Below are 13,618 nucleotides of genomic sequence, written 5' to 3' on the forward strand. Positions count from 1 at the left end.
AGATCGTTTTAATAAACGAGAGCTGTGTTTTGTGTCATAACATGTGAGCAAGAACTCGCATCGTGAATGAAATGCGTAAAATCCATCTGTTCAAGGCACGTGTTGAGTAGGCTACAACGTTTTCTGTCCTTCTATCATTAAGTCTGTATTTTATAATCTCCCAATGAACTAACATAGGAAACATCCTGCTGTTTTTAACCCTCAACAATTCGTTTACGGTCGTGGTCGAAATCCATTTTATTTGATGTGATAATCTTTTATTTTTTATAGCATGGCTGGATCTTTATTGTTTGTCTCTAGTTCAATCTTTTTAACAATCAACTAATGTCTACAAAAGCAGTAAACTGCTTTTTAGAGTATTGAAAACAGAGTTAGGGTTTAAAGCCGAACAATAAAATCTAAAATGAAAACCACAGACTCGCCAGTTTAATTCTTGATGCGTTTGTGGCCTACGCGTCGTCTGTCTGGATATGGGGAGGAAAATGACGGCAGCAGATATGATGATAAAATTAAATCACCATCATTATCACCATCAACGCGCATTAGCATTACAATAGAATCTGTTGTGGTTTTAAAAAGGTATAAAAAGGGCTCTCAAATTAACAGCGGAGAGTGAAACTTTTAGCAGTAGTCGTAGCAGGCCTGTTAGTGATCCCAAAGGGAAATTGCGGACGCATTACAAACAGTGGTCTGAACGAGTGCGCGAGATCCACAAAAAGTTGTTTTTGTCAACGTTGTCAGAAGCTGTGTATCGGGGAAGAACGGCCTATACCTGCAGTCTCACTATCTATCATTTCAGATTACCATCGAGGTGAACGGAGATGTAAGGATGTTAATTCAGAGGTGGTGTCCTTCTCTCCTCCAATGTCCTCCCTCCCTCTCTCCCTCCCCCCCTCTCTCTCCCTCCCCCCCTCTCTCTCTCTCCCTCTCTCTCCCCCCCTCTCTCCCCCCCTCTCTCTCACTCTCTCTCTCTCTCTCTTCCCCCCCTCTCTCTCCCCCCCTCTCTCTCTCCCTCTCCCCCCCCCCCTCTCTCTCTCTCTCTCTCCCCCCCCCCCCCCTCTCTCTCACTCTCTCTCTCTCTCTCTCTCTCCCCCCCCCCTCTCTCTCTCTCTCTCTCTCCCTCTCGCCCCCCCTCTCTCTCCCTCCCCCCCCCCTCTCTCCCTCTCTCTCTCTCTCTCTCTCTCTCTCTCTCTTTATTGCATCGGATCTTCAAAGACTCGTACCCTGTAATTAAGGGGCGGGCTCTGAGTCTCTCTAAGACGTCTCGTGCTCCTACCGATTTTCTTCAAAACTGTCCCGGGACCGAGCGTAACGACTTTCCGACTTCCCTCTCTGCTCTTGGGATATTGTTTCTCAGGGATGGCCGCATCTATTCTGGAGGTATGTTCATGTTTCGGAAACGATTTATTAGTTCTTGTCCATCGCTAGTGGACTAGACTGACTGTTGTGAACGTGCTGCTTTAATGGACAGGTAATTTAAGGAAATTCTCCTATGGGCGGAATTGACAACGGACTTTGTATCTGATCAAGTACAGCATAGTTGTTCTCATAGAATCCAGTCATGCGCTATGTGCATATTGCTGATCTGAAAAAGGCTACTGCAACAAGTTGTCAGATAACGACCCGCACCAACAAGGATGACTTTCTGGATGTTGTTAGTTTGACAGATTACTTAACCGCAATGTAACATTGCCCTTTTCCACATGAGTTTGGGCTCTTTATCTGCACGGTCCTCGGTAACCGAACCTGATTAACCTGATCAAACTATTGATAAAACGCGGAGGGTCACAACTCGCAAGCGACGCGAGCACTATAGCACAGTATGCGTTTCAGACATGGTGAACTTTTAATTCTGACAGTGTCTCCTTACAAAGCCGGAAAGGCAACGACATTTTAAATTCTGAACAAATCCAGTCAACATCAAACCCAGAACCCTAATTGTTTCCAATTAGAAGATTCAGATCGTAAAGATATGCTGATTCCGCCGCTTGAGTAGAAGCTCGAGGCTATATGCTTCGTCTGATCATCTGGCCTGGAGGCGGGAGAGGGTTGAAGCCGTTCCACACAGGCGCATTACAGCGGCTTTATTGCCCTCAGATTGAGCGCAATTAACCTGGAAACGGGAGCTAAAGAAACCGGATACGCCCAAGTTAAACCGCAAGGGGGGCGGGGAGTGGTGGTGGTCGCGGGGGGGAAAGACTCTCAGCCCCCGCGCGCCTCCGGGTGCCGGTGATTAGGTCGAGTGATCTGTAACCTGTGAGAGACGGCCAACGCCGATATTAGACTTTATTTAAAAATTAACCACATATCATCAAACATGTTCATGCTGATGTCTTAGTATTTTCACTGGAAGTGGAATTACCAGATGATGGCCAAACATTCCTACTGGATTATGCTGTAATCTCTGTGGGTTTATGAAGAGATTATCAGATTGACTCTGAAAAGGGACACATTAATATGCAGTTTTCCATGGTGGTGATCTGCTGCTGCCAGAGGACCGGTGACTTGGGTTCGATCTCCACACATCCAGCCCCCACCCCGGAGCTGTGGGCAGGAGGGCCCAGAGAGAGGGCAGTGAAGGGGCCGGGAGCTGTGGGCAGGAGGGCCCAGAGAGAGGGCAGTGAAGGGGCCGGGAGCTGTGGGCAGGAGGGCCCAGAGAGAGGGCAGTGAAGGGGCCGGGAGCTGTGGGCAGGAGGGCCCAGAGAGAGGGCAGTGAAGGGGCCGGGAGCTGTGGGCAGGAGGGCCCAGAGAGAGGGCAGTGAAGGGGCCGGGAGCTGTGGGCAGGAGGGCCCAGAGAGAGGGCAGTGAAGGGGCCGGGAGCTGTGGGCAGGAGGGCCCAGAGAGAGGGCAGTGAAGGGGCCGGGAGCTGTGGGCAGGAGGGCCCAGAGAGAGGGCAGTGAAGGGGCCGGGAGCTGTGGGCAGGAGGGCCCAGAGAGAGGGCAGTGAAGGGGCCGGGAGCTGTGGGCAGGAGGGCCCAGAGAGAGGGCAGTGAAGGGGCCGGGAGCTGTGGGCAGGAGGGCCCAGAGAGAGGGCAGTGAAGGGGCCGGGAGCTGTGGGCAGGAGGGCCCAGAGAGAGGGCAGTGAAGGGGCCGGGAGCTGTGGGCAGGAGGGCCCAGAGAGAGGGCAGTGAAGGGGCCGGGAGCTGTGGGCAGGAGGGCCCAGAGAGAGGGCAGTGAAGGGGCCCAAAACCAGCGTCTTAGTTTCAGCTAGGTCCAACCACAGACGTAAATCATAGCACTGGAATATTTTAATATCTGAAGCAGGGCGAATTTTAAATAGTTGAGTTTTTTTGTTTCAGATGTCTGAACCTCAGGAGCCTCGTGTAGTTACAGTCCAGGAGGGAGAATGTGAAGACACGTCCTCTAGTGTAGGGTGCTGGCCTCTAGTACTGGCCTCTAGTACTGGCCTCTAGTACTGGCCTCTGGTACTGGCCTCTAGTACTGGCCTCTGGTACTGGCCTCTGGTACTGGCCTCTAGTACTGGCCTCTAGTACTGGCCTCTAGTACTGGCCTCTGGTACTGGCCTCTGGTACTGGCCTCTAGTACTGGCCTCTAATGTAGAGCAGTACTTGCCTCTAGTACTGGCCTCTAATGTAAGACAGTACTGGCCTCTAGTGCAGGGTTAGACTAGCCTGTGTGGGGCAGTACTGTCTGTGTTGGTTGAGGTAGGTATTGTCCGAATAAGGTTAGGTGTAGGTAGGCGTAGGTGTTGGTAGGGTTAGGTGGTGTTACAGTCGGGTATTAGGTGGTGGTACGGTAGGGTTAGGTGGTGGTAGAGAGAGGTGGTGGTAGAGAGAGGTGGTGGTAGAGAGAGGTGTTGGTATGGTTAGGTGGTGGTATGGTTAGGTGGTGGTATGGTTAGGTGGTGGTATGGTTAGGTGGTGGTATGGTTAGGTGGTGGTATGGTGAGGTGGTGGTGGGGTGAGGTTTTGGCAGGCCAGAGGTAACTCAGTCAGTCCTGCTTTGACTATAACATCTTGAACTAACAGTGTCCTGAGGTCTCCTCCCATCTCCCTGCCTGTCTGTCTGAGGGGCAGGTTGACCGCCTGTCTGTCTGATGGGCAGGTTGACTGCCTGTCTGTCTGAGGGGCAGGTTGACTGCCTGTCTGTCTGATGGGCAGGTTGACTGCCTGTCTGTCTGAGGGGCAGGTTGACTGCTTGTCTGTCTGAGGGGCAGGTTGACTGCCTGTCTGTCTGAGGGGCAGGTTGACTGACTACACTGGTGTATGTAGGATGACAGACAGGACAATGGAGAGACAATTATGGAGAGAGACAATGCTCGATTGTTCCAGGGGATATAATCCAAACGACCTCAGATGCCATGGAGACCACCAAACATGCCTGGCAAGATTTTTCTCACAACTGACGCGAAAGATTATCTTCAGATAATGTATATCCTCTGTATCGTATTCCAAGTAATCACAAATAGAGAGGTTTGAAGGAATCTGAATACGTATAGCAGTTAATCAGCCAAAGCGGTGGCAGAAATGTACAGTTCAACAAGAATGCCAACAAAACCAAACACTGGAAAGATTTCCTCTGCTGGTAGAACGTTTCCATGCGTAAACAGCAGAGGTTAAGTTCTCGTCATGCAGAAGGGGAGGCAGAAGAGGGGAGGTCATAGGGCGGTGTGAGTGTTGACACAAACACAAGCTCCTCCTGTTTTCTAAGGTTCTTCTCCCCTCTACTTCTGCTCTGGTGTCACTCCTCTCACCTCTTGCTTTCCCCTCTGCCCTCTCTCCTCTCCTCTAATTTCAACTGTCCTCTCTCCTGTCCTCTCCTGCTCTCCTGTCTTCTCTCCTGTCCTCTCTCCTGTCCTCTCCTGCTCTCCTGTCCTCTCTCTCCTGTCCTCTCCTGCTCTCCTGTCCTCTCCTGCTCTCCTGTCCTCTCTCCTGTCCTCTCATTCTCTCCTGTCCTCTCCTGCTCTCCTGTCCTCTCCTGCTCTCCTGTCCTCTCTCCTGTCCTCTCCTGCTCTCCTGTCCTCTCCTGTCCTCTCCTGTCCTCTCCTGTCCTCTCCTGTCCTCTCCTGTCCTCTCCTGTCCTCTCCTGCTCTCCTGTCCTCTCCTGTCCTCTCCTGCTCTCCTGTCATCTCCTGCTCTCCTGTCCTCTCCTGCTCTCCTGTCCTCTCCTGCTCTCCTGTCCTCTCTCCTGTCCTCTCCTGTCCTCTCCTGCTCTCCTGTCCTCTCCTGCTCTCCTGTCCTATCTCCTGTCCTCTCCTGCTCTACTGTCCTCTCTCCTGTCCTCTCTCCTGTCCTCTCCTGCTCTACTGTCCTCTCTCCTGTCCTCTCTCCTGTCCTCTCTCCTGTCATCTCCTGCTCTCCTGTCCTCTCCTGCTCTCCTGTCCTCTCCTGCTCTCCTGTCCTCTCTCCTGTCCTCTCCTGTCCTCTCCTGCTCTCCTGTCCTCTCCTGCTCTCCTGTCCTATCTCCTGTCCTCTCCTGCTCTACTGTCCTCTCTCCTGTCCTCTCTCCTGTCCTCTCCTGCTCTACTGTCCTCTCTCCTGTCCTCTCTCCTGTCCTCTCTCCTGTCCACTCCTGCTCTCCTGTCCTCTCTCCTGTCCTCTCCTGCTCTCCTGTCCTCTCCTGCTCTCCTGTCCTCTCCTGCTCTCCTGTCCTCTCTCCTGTCCTCTCCTGCTCTCCTGTCCTCTCCTGCTCTCCTGTCCTCTCATGTTCTCCTGTCCTCTCATGTTTCCTGTCCTCTCCTGCTCTCCTGTCCTCTCATGTTCTCCTGTCCTCGCTCCTGTCCTCTCTCCTGTCCTCTCCTGCTCTACTGTCCTCTCTCCTGTCCTCTCTCCTGTCCTCTCTCCTGTCCTCTCCTGCTCTCCTGTCCTCTCATGTTCTCCTGTCCTCTCTCCTGTCCTCTCTCCTGTCCTCTCCTGCTCTCCTGTCCTCTCCCCTGTCCTCTCCTGCTCTCCTGTCCTCTCCTGCTCTCTCGTCTCTCCTTCTCTCCTCCTGGTCTCGGTGGGGACATGAACATAACTCTGAAATGCTTTGTTTGTGGTATTGGTCGTCTTAGTAGAGACTTATGGCCTAGTCGTCACGGAGACTAGATGTATGAACCTGTTGTCTTGCTCTCCTCTCCCCTCCTCGCTCCTCTCTTCACCTGCTATCCCCTCCTCACACCCCTCCTCCTTCTCTCCTCTCATCATCTCTCCTCTCCCCTCCTCGCTCCTCTCTTCACCTGCTATCCCCTCCTCACACCTCTCCTCCTTCTCTCCTCTCAGCATCTCTCCTCTCCACCTTCCTGTCTGTTACATGTCACAAAGGTAATGAAGCTGTTAAGTATTAACCAGTCCCCCCTCCCCCCTCTCTGTGGTGCCCCCCCTCCCAGGAAGAAGCACGCTACGGCTCCAGCCCCCTGGCCATGCTCACCGCCACCTGCAACAAGTTCGGCAGCAACGGCAGCCCGGTAAGAGACTCCGCCACTCCCGGTAAGCCGGTCAGCTCAGCCCCCGGTAAGAAGCCCTACGCCATGACCTCCGACCTCCAGGCCCCTAAGAGTGGGAGGGGCGGCGACGGTCTCACAGACTCCTCCTACACGGCCTCCTTCGGGGGTGGCGGTGGCCTCCTCACCCCCTCCGGGAGCCCCCCTCTCTCGGCCGGGGGCTACGCCCCAGAGTACAACCCCTTCTCCCACTCCTTCCAGACCGGGGGCTCCCAGGACCCCTCCCTGCTGGTCTCCAAGCCTCACGCCACAGCCGACTGCCTGACCAGCGTGTACACCTCCCTGGACATGACACACCCTTACGGCTCCTGGTACAAGGCCGGCATCCACCCAGGCATCACGGCCGCCCCCGCCAACCCCACCTCATCCTGGTGGGACGTCCACCCCAACTCCAACTGGCTGAGCCCCGGCCAGGCCCAGTCGGATGGCCTCCAGGCCTCCCTCCAGCCCGTGGCTCCCCAGGGCTCCCTCAGCCCCCAGCTGCCGAGCTACACCTCTGACTTCACACCCCTGAACCCGGCCCCCTACCCGTCGGTGGGGCTGGGCTCCTCCTCACACCTGCTCCAGCCCTCCCAGCACATGCTGCAACAGGACATCTACAAACCCAAGCCGGGGGGCGGCGGGGGGGGCCTCCTGGAGGGGTCGATGGGGCTGAAGCCCGGCCGGGGGGCTGGGGGCTACGGGGGAGGGGGGGCTCCCACCAGATCCTCCTGCGACTGCCCCAACTGCCAGGAGCTGGAACGGATGGGGGCGTCGGCCGCCTCGCTGCGGAAGAAGCCGGTCCACAGCTGTCACATCCCGGGCTGCGGGAAGGTGTACGGCAAGGCCTCGCACCTGAAGGCTCACCTGCGCTGGCACACGGGCGAGAGGCCCTTCGTCTGCAACTGGCTGTTCTGCGGGAAGCGCTTCACCCGCTCCGACGAGCTGGAGAGGCACGTGCGCACGCACACGCGCGAGAAGAAGTTCACCTGCCTGCTGTGCAACAAGCGCTTCACTCGCAGCGACCACCTCAGTAAGCACCAGAAGACCCACGCGGATGCCCCACTGCAGGGGAAGATGGGATTGGTGGGAGGGGAGGGAGAGGCGGACCCTCGAGGGGAGGAGCCTACTGACGGCTCCTCTGCTGGACCAACCGGCGCTGTCCCTGACGCCTCCACCAATGGGGAGGAGGGAGGGAAGACTGGCTCAGCCAATGGGGTGGAGAGCAGCAGTGGCCTGCTGGAGATCTAGGCTGTTGATTGGTTTGTTTTCGGCCAGTTTTTTTGCTGGAATGCGACGTTCCGGGTAAAATAAATAGTAAACAAACAAACAGTTACGAGGGCTTGTTTACTAAGGATAGATTTTCATTTGTTTGCAATCAGTGCCAGGATATCATGTTGGTTATGAAATATACAGTCTGTGGACCACGCTCGTGCTACCACACGCAAGCACACACACACACACATTATTTTTCTTATTTTTCTGTGAGACAAACCACTAGTGAAACTGAATCTGCAGAGGGAAGCAGCAGGATGAGTTGGGACTGGTGCTACGTACTGCAGAATCATTCATACACAATGTCTGTTATTGTTATAACAACGTTATTATTTGGTAGCAAAATGGGTCCTTTTGATACTGCATGAGTTTGGTTGCCAAAAGTGGATATGAAGATGCTGTGGTTTTACTGTCTCAACGTGGTCTGTGTGGTTTCTCTAGTGTCTTGTATTTAATTTCATATTACAAATAATCTAATTTATGTCTTAAATTATAAGCATTAAATATGTCATTTGTCATGCAGACAATGTTATGCTGAATTAATGGCAAGATTAAGTCTGAAATGGAAGTTAGTAAATTAAGACGTTTTTTCATTAATTTATTATTAAGTCGGTGCTATAGTGTTTGAAGATTTATTTATAGATCTTAAAGTAACTTTTACCAGAAAGAACTTTTATTATTAAACATTTTTTATTTCTTTTATTTTATTTTTCTGTTGTCATACTTCTCACACCACAGTGGAAACCATTTCTGGTATCCCATCTTGAGTGTACATATTTTGCTTCGCCAGAGAAAATGTCTTCAGGTGTATTATTTTTCTACTTCTGTATTTGTTTCGTCTTTTAAGTTTGTTATTTTGAAATATATCAAATGCCTTAATAACACTATGACCGAGCAAGCTTTGAAAGAAATGTCCGTCCTGTATGATTTGGTGCCACGTTAAATTTTGAAGATCAAGATGGCTGCCACTGTGGGAATTGTCTTTTCAAAATTGTGTAAAAAAAAAAAAAGCATGAGTTTGAGACTGGCGTGTGTGTATCATGGTGTGGAATCATGCCAAGGAGGGGCAGTTGGTGCTTGAGAAAAAATATTAAATTTACTTGCAATTGCACATTGGTGTTTTTTTTTTCCTTCTTCAAAAAATCCCACTACACTTTAAGACAAAATAATCAATTTAAATTATGATCTGTCTCTCTCTCTCCTTAACTCTCCTTTAATCCCTCCTCGCATTTTCACCTCTCTCTCTGTCTCTCTCTCTGGCCCCCCCCTTCCTCTCTTTCTACTCCTCTCTCCACCCTCCTACCTCAACTCTCTTCCTCGCTCCCTCTCCTTCCTCTCTCCCCACTACCCCCTCTCTCTCTACCCCTCATCCCCCACCCACCCCTTCCTCTCTCCCCCTCTCTCTGTGTGTCCTGTCCACCTCCCTCACTCCTAAACAACCGACCGAATACCTTCATTATCTTCTGCGGCCCAAACAAAGCCTTCTTCTGCAGAGCTCCTGGCCCGACACAATGACCCTCTTTCACAAACCACTGTAGTTACACTCCGCACAATTACCTCAGTCTCCTGCCCCACAGGGGCAATTACTGCCAGTGATGCTCTAAGTGATGAGAGCAGGTGTGGGGGGGGGGGGGGGTAAGTGATTGAGTTGTTTATTGAGGGAGGTGGTTGAACCAAGGATCCTAATTAAACAGAGCAGGAGACGAAAGGCCCTGCGAATACAGAGCGGAGGGTCAGGGGTCAGGCTTCTCATCCAGCAGGTCAGATCATCTGCTCTACAGAGCTGATGGGGACGGCTGCTCTGCTGTACAGTCAGTCCTGCTCCTGGACAGGTAGGCTAATGGAGCTATGCTCTCCAACCCCAGTTGTAGCTAACCTGGGATCAACCGGTTATAACCTGTTCACTTAGCAGACACTATACTGTAATCCAAAGCGAGGTAAGGAGGGCTCTTTTACTGTTACTAGGCTACACTTGAACAATCATTTCAGGGCCCTTCATAGGGTAAAAGTGAATGAAATCTGATTTTGGACTTTGTTTTGTTATCAATCATTATTTTGCGACGGATAATACGTTGCATACAAGTTTAGCGTTACAAGTTACGTTTCAGCATCCACACAAATGACTTACACAAACACAAATTCAGTTGTTGTCTTCATTTACGTGTTATTTTTGTCTTTCAGGTCGCACTATAGCTAAGACAAAATGTTGCTAGTAGGTAGTAGGCTTCTAGTTCTACTACCCAGGTTCGTTTTGTTGAAACAAGTAGCCTATACGAAGTTAGCAAACTATTACTGTAATAAAAATCTAGATGATCATCGTTACTTGTTAGCAAACTAACCTGAACTAAAATGGTCTACATTACGTTAACTAATATCTTATTCAAACTAGAGGAATCGCAAATAGGCTACCTAGTTTATTGCCAGGCTTTGGTCTGGATACGTGCACAGACAGGACGCCACGACTGACTAGCTGGCTGGCTGACTTACTGGCTGTTTGAATGACTTACGGTCTGACTGGCTGCCTGACTAATTTACTGGTTAGCAGACTGATTGACTGGCTGGTTAACTGACTGGCTGACTGACTCTGCCTTATCCTCCATGTTCTCTCCCCCATGCTGTCTGTTTCCAATTGAGTCTGTCTAATGAGCTGTGGTTGAGGTGAGTTTGTGTCATATGTCTGGGCGTCCCTGTCATCAGGGCCTGACATGTTTATGGTGGTCTGAGGAGGGCGCTCGGTCCAGTCCACAACATGAAAGTCCTGGGGGGGGGGGGCGGGGGGGGTTGGGGTGTGGCTGGCAGGCGTGTGGGCCTGGGGGTGTTGTGTGTGTGTGGGGGGGGTCAGTGGCTTCCAGCATGTTCCGCTGTCGTTCCCTCCACAGTAGTGGTGGTGCTGGTAACCTTACGCTATTTATACTTTTTATTTTGTAGGCCAGGAAGAATTAAGAGTTTCTTCAAGTGAAGCCATAAAAAGATAAATATATTCTGTGACAGAAAAAAAAAACTCTGGTCAAAACTGTTCCATATGTTTCCACACCCTGCCCCCCCCCCCAAACCCCAGCACAGGACTACAGTAGGAGGATGTTAGTTTATGTACCATCACATTTATACTCGTTGGCAAACATTTATTCAGAGTCCTAAACTGAGTGGCAAATTCAAAGTATGCCACAACAGTCTGTTAAACCTTCAACTGTTCTTCGACTATCTGATTTATAAACCTTCATGGAGTAATTAACTGTCCCTCTCTGCTGTCTTCCTAGAATCGTCAACAATGGCGTCAGAAATCAGTGTTTTTATGCTAATGCTCCTGTCCTTCCTGCTCTAATCTGCTGCTGGGTGAGAACTGAAGGAAACAATGCTGGGCAGAGACAAACCCAGGATGCTCTGAGCTACCCCACCCTGGGGGAGGAGGGGGGGGGGAGCGGGGGAGGACAAAGACACAGGTGTCTGCAGGTGTGCCTGGCCCGTAGCCCGAGGGAGGGAAAGAGGGGAGAGCGGGGAGAGAGGTGAGAGCGGGGAGAGGAGGATAATGTATGCATGTCCAGGGGCTCTGTCCCCAAAGCGGTTAAAAACAAGATAAGGACTAAGAGAGGGGTGTGTGTGTGTGTGTGTGTGGGGGGGGGGGGTCTGTGAACAGTCACATGACCAGGGGTCAGGGGGTCAGGTTTAATGAAGAGTATTTGGAAGAGGAATCGAGGTGTGTTTGGCTCGAGGGACACATCCGTTGGTTTCGTCAAAGTCAAGTATTTGCCAGTATTTTCAAATAGTAATTGAGCCCGGTGTGGTGTGTTGATGTGGGTGTAGTTAAACTCCACCCTCAAGAAGCAGCTCCACCAGGCGCACCACTAAACGAAGCCATTTTGTTTATAGGGAATGTGGGAGGACTGTGGGAGAATCTGTGCTCCTTTAAAAACATAATATGCTTCCCATTTAATGGTCTCCGGATGACAAATTGCTTCCAGGGTAAAACAAAGTTAAGAAAATTACACGTGTGACACTTTAAAAAAGACATAATTGGGTCCCGGACGTTCATATTTTATAATTAAATTACACACTAACGCATACAGGAGTCAAACACTTATGTGCGTGCACTCTCCTCCTAATGCGAAAATGAAGCTGAATGAATGCTTAGTGCCAGTTATACTGGATCCCCCTGTCTATAGGGGAGGAAAAGACCATCGTCCAGGAAAGACGCTGGCTGCAGAGGGCATCTCAGATGTGGAAGAGCAGAGCAGAGAGACAGAACGAGCATTGGGGTTTGGTTGAGTTTCATATCAACCTCGTTGGAAAGTCTTGTTCATTGACAAGGAGAAACGCAGATACTCACAGACTCCAGTATAGGCAAATACTTCTTGGAGATGGTTGGAAAAACACTTAAAGAATTGGTGCCCATTACCGCCTAATGCCCTTACAAATACACAGAGAACTCATAAATGGTTCTTTCCTTTTGAAAATGCTTACTATGGATGATGGTATTCTGACTGACGAGCAGACCAAACCATCCTCTCTGCTTTTTTCATCTCAGGCCACTAAATACTTCCTTGGAACAGTTACTAGGAAGGGATTTGAGGGAGCTGGGAGAGGGGGGCAGAGGCAGAGGCAGGGGGGCTGGAGGGCTGGGGAGGCAGGAGAGGGGGGCAGAAGAGAGGGGCAGGGTGTGACAGGGAAACAGTGCATCCTGGTCCACTAAGTAGGAGAACACAATGACTGTAATCTCATATCAACAGCTCAACTCAACAAGAGATGGAAAGAGAAAGACTGCAGGTTTGGAAGGCACAAGAGAGAGAGCGGGAGGGAGAGAGAGAGAGCGGGAGGGAGAGAGAGAGAGCGGGAGGGAGAGAGAGAGAGCGGGAGGGAGAGAGAGAGAGCGGGAGAGAGAAAGAGAGAGAGAGAGAGAGAGAGAGAGAGAGAGAGAGAGAGAGAGAGAGAGAGAGAGAGAGAGAGAGAGAGAGAGAGAGAGAGAGAGAGAGAGAGAGAGAGAGAGAGAGAGAGAGAAAGAAAGAATGAGAGAAGGGAGAATAAGAGAGAGAAAGGGAGAGAGAGAGGGAGAGGGAGGGAGAGAAAGGGGGAGAGGGAGGGAGAGAAAGGGGGAGAGAGAGGGAGAGAGAGAGAGAGAGAGAGAGAGAGAGAGAGAGAGAGAGAGAGAGAGAGAGAGAGAGAGAGAGAGAGAGAGAGAGAGAGAGAGAGAGAGAGAGAGGGGGGGGGGGGAGAGAGATGTGGGTTGGCAGCAGAGCGGGTGCTGGCAGGCTGCTGGTGGTTCAGGCGTCCAGTGAGAGGCGCCAGTGTGTCCGGTGGGGGCCCTGACCATGAGCTGCCTCACCCCCCTGGAGCCATGGCCACAACCCCCCCCACACACACACTCCACACACACCACACACACACTACACACCCACTCCACTCGTACACACACACACACATATATACAGTCCACACACACCACGTGCACACACACACAAACAGCCCCCCACTCACACAGACACACGCACAGTCCACACACAGATACACACCACAGGCACACACACACCACTGGGACACACACACCACATACACACACATACCACGTACACACACATACCACGTACACACACACACACCACCACCATCCCCCAAACCCACTGGCTGGCTGTGCCTCTCTGAAACTGCTGCTGCATGTTTATTTAATATCCTGAAGAAATTGAAATATCTTTGTGGGTTAACAGGCACACACACACACACACTACCACCACCAAATATAAATAAATAAAATAGAATAATAATATTCTCTTGATGTCAGGCCAAAGGCAGACTGAAAACGCTGTTGTGTTTCAGCACGCTGTGTTTGAGAGAGGGAGGGGCCAGGAGCTAGTCACAGCTGGGGGTCGTCATGGTGACAGACGCTCAAACTGAACTCTGGAATCTCCTTGATTTAACTGAAGTGAATTTTAAT

The 13,618-nt window shown here is 51.2% G+C and overlaps 1 protein-coding gene across 1 annotated transcript; it reads left to right on the forward strand.

Annotated features, from left to right (window-relative positions):
* The first annotated feature begins 1,298 nt into the window (after nucleotides 1-1,298).
* sp7 (Sp7 transcription factor) lies at nucleotides 1,299-8,789 on the forward strand. Its single transcript, XM_062479447.1, has 2 exons — nucleotides 1,299-1,380; nucleotides 6,328-8,789. The coding sequence occupies exons 1-2, from the start codon at nucleotides 1,360-1,362 to the stop codon at nucleotides 7,669-7,671; spliced, it is 1,365 nt and encodes a 454-aa protein (XP_062335431.1). The 5' UTR covers nucleotides 1,299-1,359; the 3' UTR covers nucleotides 7,672-8,789.
* The last annotated feature ends 4,829 nt before the right edge of the window (nucleotides 8,790-13,618 follow it).

This window comes from Osmerus eperlanus, chromosome 1 (assembly GCF_963692335.1).
Source record: "Osmerus eperlanus chromosome 1, fOsmEpe2.1, whole genome shotgun sequence".
Classification (NCBI taxonomy): domain Eukaryota; kingdom Metazoa; phylum Chordata; class Actinopteri; order Osmeriformes; family Osmeridae; genus Osmerus; species Osmerus eperlanus.

Coding starts and splice junctions, on each gene's coding strand:
- sp7 (XM_062479447.1), top strand. CDS start 1,360: ATGGCCGCATCTATTCTGGAG. Junction 1,381..6,327: donor TGGCCGCATCTATTCTGGAG/GTATGTTCATGT, acceptor CCCCCCTCCCAG/GAAGAAGCACGCTACGGCTC.